The sequence below is a fragment of the Balaenoptera musculus genome, chromosome X (assembly GCF_009873245.2).
Source record: "Balaenoptera musculus isolate JJ_BM4_2016_0621 chromosome X, mBalMus1.pri.v3, whole genome shotgun sequence".
NCBI classification, from domain to species: Eukaryota; Metazoa; Chordata; class Mammalia; order Artiodactyla; family Balaenopteridae; genus Balaenoptera; species Balaenoptera musculus.
In genome coordinates, this window is record NC_045806.1 from 58,640,446 (window position 1) to 58,646,445 (window position 6,000).

The 6,000-nt window shown below is 42.3% G+C and overlaps 1 protein-coding gene across 3 annotated transcripts in view; it reads left to right on the forward strand.

The window, feature by feature from the left end:
• Positions 1-5,655, forward strand: part of NHSL2 (NHS like 2) — a 271,747-nt gene extending 266,092 nt beyond the window's left edge. For all 3 annotated transcript variants that reach the window (XM_036839725.1, XM_036839726.1, XM_036839724.1), the window contains one exon: positions 5,149-5,655. In XM_036839725.1, the coding sequence (XP_036695620.1) occupies positions 5,149-5,195 (47 nt within the window). In that variant the 3' untranslated portion in view covers positions 5,196-5,655. The remainder of the gene's footprint in view (positions 1-5,148) is intronic.
• Positions 5,656-6,000: the final 345 nt, after the last annotated feature.

Below are 6,000 nucleotides of genomic sequence, written 5' to 3' on the forward strand. Positions count from 1 at the left end.
ACTTTAATATGATTTGCCAGGGCCAGGACTAGAGTGGGGTGAGTGAGGTGCCTGGGGTGCAAAATTTAAGGAGGCACCCACTCTCAGGGCCATGTTAGTGCCTTACCCTCGTCCCGGCCTTGCGATTTGCACTCTATAAAGTAATATTGGTTTATCTTCTTTCTATGGACATGTATGGTTCTTCCGATTTGGGGGGGTAACTCCCTATCTGTTGTCACACCAAATGTTTTATTGCCATCTATTTTTCCATTGCTCTAAACCTTTGTATGCCTACACATCAAAGACTCTTCAATATTATCAGAAAACATGGCCGATTTCTAAGTAACCTGCTCCAAGTGGCAAGTTAGCACCCATTTCAATAGGGATGCGGACAGGGACAGCCCTTCAGCAAAATAGTGAATGAGTTGGAGGTCTGTCATTGGGATCCTCCGTCTCCTCTCTCTGCTCCATTCCCCCCAGACCTTGCTTCTTGGCACCAACTCTCCTGAGTGCGTCCTCGTTTGTCCTCCTCCTTGCTAAGGAAAGCATGCTCTCAGGAAAGGGATAAATTCCTTTACTTTGAGATTATAAGGCTTAATGATACCTCTTTGGAGGGTCACTTGCATTTTAACAGGGAAAAAGCCTTAAGCCAAAGGAATGACGTTCTACTTGTAGAATTTTAGGCCTCAGTCAGTTGCAGAAGTGTATTTTTCACCATGGAAAGGTCAAATTCCCTGTTGACTAACTCCCGAATATAGAAAAAACCTTAATCTCCTGGAACTAAGTAAATTGCTGATGGTCGATTAAATTCTCCTGATTCCCAGTGCTGTTCAGTATGGTTACTACCAAGGGATTCTCAGAAATGGCTACTAAAGCCACTGAGAAGGCCCAGATAATTCTTATTGTACCTTAACATTTTTACACAAATGGAATTAATACTACTTATTATTTGAGTAAAGAACACAAGGATTTAAAGAGTTTGTGAAAATGTGTCCTGTTTATGAAAGGTGAAACTGTCCAATCAGTGTCAGATCAATGTCAGCCGTCTGGTATCTCTGGTACCAGATTATTAAACTTCCTCGAGGCGCAAATTTACTGCACGCAGCCTCGGCTGCCCCCCAACGCTTATCTGTGTTTTGTGCTACTACTTCCCCTTGGTGTGAGAATGAGACCAGATCTATTCCAGAGCACCCAGTCCCTCCAAAGCCTTTGCGTGTATTTCAGCTGTACTTGACTAAACTATTTGGGATTTAAAAGGATGAGTGGGAAAGAGGTACAAAGAGCTACATTTGTCAAAGGGCAGCAAAAATGATAAGGATTTTAACAAGGATATGAAATAAATTTTTGAATACTCTGAAATATTTGTAGAGGAATACAGTAGGAAATGGTTATAGGCACACATTTAAGGCACTTTTAATAAGTTTAACAAAACAAGAAATTTGCATAAGTAATGGGTTATGTGAAATAGGTATCTACTTTTGCTCAGTAATGCCCAAAATCTAGGCCAGTGGTTCTCAAAGCGTGGTCCCAGGACCAGCAGCAGCATCCCTATAGTGTGTGTGTGTGTGTGTGTGTGTGTGTGTGTGTGTGTGTGTGTTTGTGTTCCAGTGACGTTACTTCTTCAAGCCCCTGAGTCACTGTAGCCATGACTCTCCAAACGATTCCAGCCTTTCCCATCTTTTCTGCTGTCGTTACATTATGTGATCAGTCTCTGGCCATGTGATTTATATTGTCATGTTGCTCGGATACATTTTTATTTGCTGTTAAGAAATTATCAGATTGAATCAACTACTTGCTCAACCTGCAAAACCTTTGATTTGACTTAGCCAGCACATCTGGCCAGTTTTTGGTTTAAAATCAATTTTGTAATTCACAAATAGGAAAGAGGAAAATGTGTTACATTCATTTGGTACTGCCAACCCTTAAATGTCTGTCTTTCCTGTGGTGGCTGTTCTCTAGGAGGGCTCTGGCAGAAATAGATTTGATTTTAAGATTTTGCATATTTGTGGAATTTGATATCAACAAATCTGTAAACAAATTCTGAACTGGAACAACCAGTTAACTCCTCTCTCTTTAATTCCAAGCTTTATGGAAATGTATTCCTTATGTGGTGTTGAGCTCTTTTTAATGTTCAATTTTATAAAATGTTCTGCATGCAAACGCAGCATCGTGCTCATTGTACAAGTCACCTGACACTCATCTCCTCCTCCATATGTGTGATGGTGAAGAAACAGCAACATGTATGTTCTTACCTCTCCTGAATCAATTGTAAATTACAAATCTTTTCATTAATTTTTAAATGAGATATATTTACTCTGGCTAGTAGTTAAAATTTTATTCTTTTTATTATATTTCATTGCTACTTTTTTCTACTGACTCCAGAGCTTACTTTGGGGACTATTTCTTATTTCTAGATTGCTGTATTGATCTTATTTCTATATTTATCTGTAGTCATGGAATGTTAGAGCTGAAAGGGACCAACCTCTCCTTTTACAGAGGAGGAAACTGAGGCCCAGAAAGTCAAATAACTTACACAAGGTCACGCAGTGGCAGGGCCCAGCCTCAATCCCAGTTCTCCTGCCTCTGGGCCCAGTGTTTTTTCATCCAAAGCACTGCATTTATGGAAGAGCCACAGCCGGCTTCTACTTTTATGACACATGAATTTCCCAGGTATTTCAGCGAGCAATATATATGCTTTAAGGAAAATGTTCGAGTTCTTTAGCTCGTGAATCCAAAGACAAATCTGATTTTCAGTTTAGAAATTTTCATTTCCCCCCAATTTCAATGTATGTGCCCTACTCTACACAGTGGATGCTTTCCCTAAAAGTTATTTGAAAAATGAATTTTTATAGATTAAATTTCATTTTTTAGTAGAGAAGCTTCCTATGGAAGGGAGTCTTCTGGTGACTTCTTCTGAAAAATGAAAAATCCTCTTGTCAATGTCCCCTAATGCCTCTACTTTTTTTTTTTTTCAGTGTGAACTTTTGTAAGTGGCATTTATTTAAAGTAGGGCAAACCAATGTAGGCTTTCCTAGAATCTACTTTATCCTCCCCTTCTTAAACTTTACAAGATAGTTTCAGACTGTTAGGTGTTCGTGAGATACTTAGTTGTATTCTAGAAACTTCTTGATATTTTATCAATCCCTGGGCTCAAACTCTATCTCAATCTTATCAAACGATAACCAAATTTCCTAATCAGTACTGAGCTCTGCATGCAGTTTCGTTTCCAGAACATTCTTTGCCTAATGCTCCTTAGTATGACTCTCTCTTTAGCTATTCTCAGGCTTCCTTCCACAGCTCCTGTGTACCTCATTAGTCTGGTTTAGTAGAGTTGCAGGCAGTGCTCGTTAGATGGAGTGGTGTTTCCAGTTATCCCATTGTTCCAGTCCTTCTCCTGGACCTCCTCTGGTTTCCCTTTTCAGGAACACTCAGAGATTGGTGGGATTTTCCTCATCATCTAGACCAAGGTTTGACAAACTTTTTCTATAAAGGACCAGATAGTAACTCTTTTAGGCTTTGTGGGCCACAGATGGTCTCTGTATCATGGTCTTCTTCTTTGTTACTGTTTGTTTGCTTGTTTGCTTGCTTGACAACACTTCAAAAATGTAAATACTATTCTTAGCTCCTGGGCCATATGAAGCTGCAGATTGGATTTGGCCTGCTTATCATAGTTTGCTGACCCCTGGGACGGGCATTTCTGTGACCCACGTGATGACTGGGTTGTGTGCTGGGTGATGTGGCTCACTGCCCTCCCATCTCCCGAGCTATCAGGCCGGCCTGTGCAGAGGGGAGTGGAAAGGGGCTGCACTTGCCAACTAGTACTCTCCGACAGATGGACTCGCTCATCTGTCTCTGTCTCTGTCTCTCTGTCTCACTCTCTAACTACCTCGGTGTAGAAACCCTCATTCTTTTCTCTAGATCTCCTGTACTGGTTATCCAATGTGCCTCTGCTTCCTCGAGTGTGGGGTGAGCTGGCAGGAAAGAATGGATTTCTGAGGTTTCTTATTTCGTTTGTCCCAAACTGTGGTCGGGGACCCCTGCCCTGGATCATCTGTCCCACTCTGCCCAATACTGCCATCACGTGTTCAGGGCCATCTCTGGAAACTCTGGTGGCCCAGGCCATGAAATTCCAGTTCAGTCTACTGTTTCCTAGGGGAATCACTAGCTCTCTTGGTTCCAATGGCTGGTTTTAAAACCCAAAATGTCCATGTGCCCATTTTAATGTGATTTGGACCTGTTCTAGACTCAGCCCCAGCAATGAAACCAATGAGGTATGGAAGGTGTTTTGTGCCCACAGTTTCTCCCCGCCTTAACCCCCTGCCTCCTAGACCCCCAGCCTTGGGGATGGGCTCCTTGGGATGCCCCATGCAGCACCACAGCCAGCGGTCATTCAGCACACCATCATCTCCTGTTTTCTGAACCCCTAAGAGGGTTCCTTAAAGCTTCTTCACATCTCTCTCATCTCACTCCCATCTCTACCTTTCATGCTACTTGGGGGTGTAAAGCTCAGTTTCACATTTTCACATTTGCTCGTATAAATATTGGGGGATACGGGTGAATGACAAGGTGTGTGCCTGTGTGTGTATGCGTGGTTTCTCCACCTGGACTATGAAGGTCCCATTTACTGGTGTATCTCACACACACACACACACACACACACACACACACACACACACACACACACACACACACACACACACACACACACACACACACACACACACACACACACCATCCAGTTCTGTCATCAGTTCTCTGGTCCAGTTCCAGGTCTGATGGGGCTGGTCAATGAGGAGGGATGGTGGGGCTCCTGAGGCATTTCCCTTTTCTTGTCTCTTGAAACCTTCTTTCCACTGGCTTGTGCTGGCTTCTCCCAGGAAGCCATTTGAAGAAACTCCTCTGGGGCAATTCTGGACAGGCCAACATACAAAGAGCTAGGACTTTAATTCCATATGAACTCTGTCACTTAGACATACCTCTCAGGCTGCAGGATTTTTTTAAATCTAAGAACATTGCTTCTTGTGACCTTTAGTTTGCTTTCTGTCATTTGAGCCCAGGGATTTACCCACTTACTGAAATCTAGATTTTAAAAACTCAAGACACGAGTAACTTTAGGATTTCCTTATTTGAAAGCATCCATGAAACAGTTTCTTTCTGCCTTTTGTTTAGGATTTCCAGCCTTAAGAAGGAAACCAGGCTTGTACCTTGGACTCTAAAGCAGCAAAAGTACCACACTTGCCAAAAACAAAATGAGGAAGGAGGATTGGCTAGTCCTACTCTGCATAGTCAGGAGAAGGACTTTTGTTATGTTAGCGCTCACCATTCAATGCTTACTGAATGCCAATGGTGCACTCAAGAAAAATAAGGGAGACAGGAATTTGCAGACCGAGATCCTAAACTGGAAGGAAGAGATAAGGCGATTCCCCCAAGTGATAAGAATGTGTCCCTGGATAAAAATATCAAGAAGCAGCATAAACTGAGAGAGATTGTCATCCGGTCTTTTTAGAATTCCAACACAAAATGGAAGGGAGCCCTCTGTGGGGTGATATTACAAAGGGTTTTTCTTGTCTTTCTTTCTTTTTCTTTTTTTTCTTTAAAAGAAAAAGCATTCCTTACTGGCTTGCTACCAGCAATTGAACTGTATTCTTTATATAGCTAGAGCTGTTTGTGTCTTCTTAAAATAAACTTTTTCTGTTAAAATCATTTTCTGTTTCACCCTCTGATTATCATTGTAGCAATGATGACTTTATCCAGACACTAAGCCCAGTTTGTGAGTGTGTTTTCCAGACCACACAAGTGTGGGACCCACAAACATGAGCTTTGATTCTCACAAACCCCTGAGAGCCCAAAACAGATAAGCGGGACACAGTGTCTTGCAGAAACCTGGCCCACCGAGCTGTGAACCTAAGTTATAGGGGCAGGGAATATGTCTTTGAGGACTTTGTCTCAGGAATTCTAGTTCAACTGCTCCTAGAAGCAACAAGGGGCCTCAGACAGGCGCAACTGGTGAAGTAGGCACTG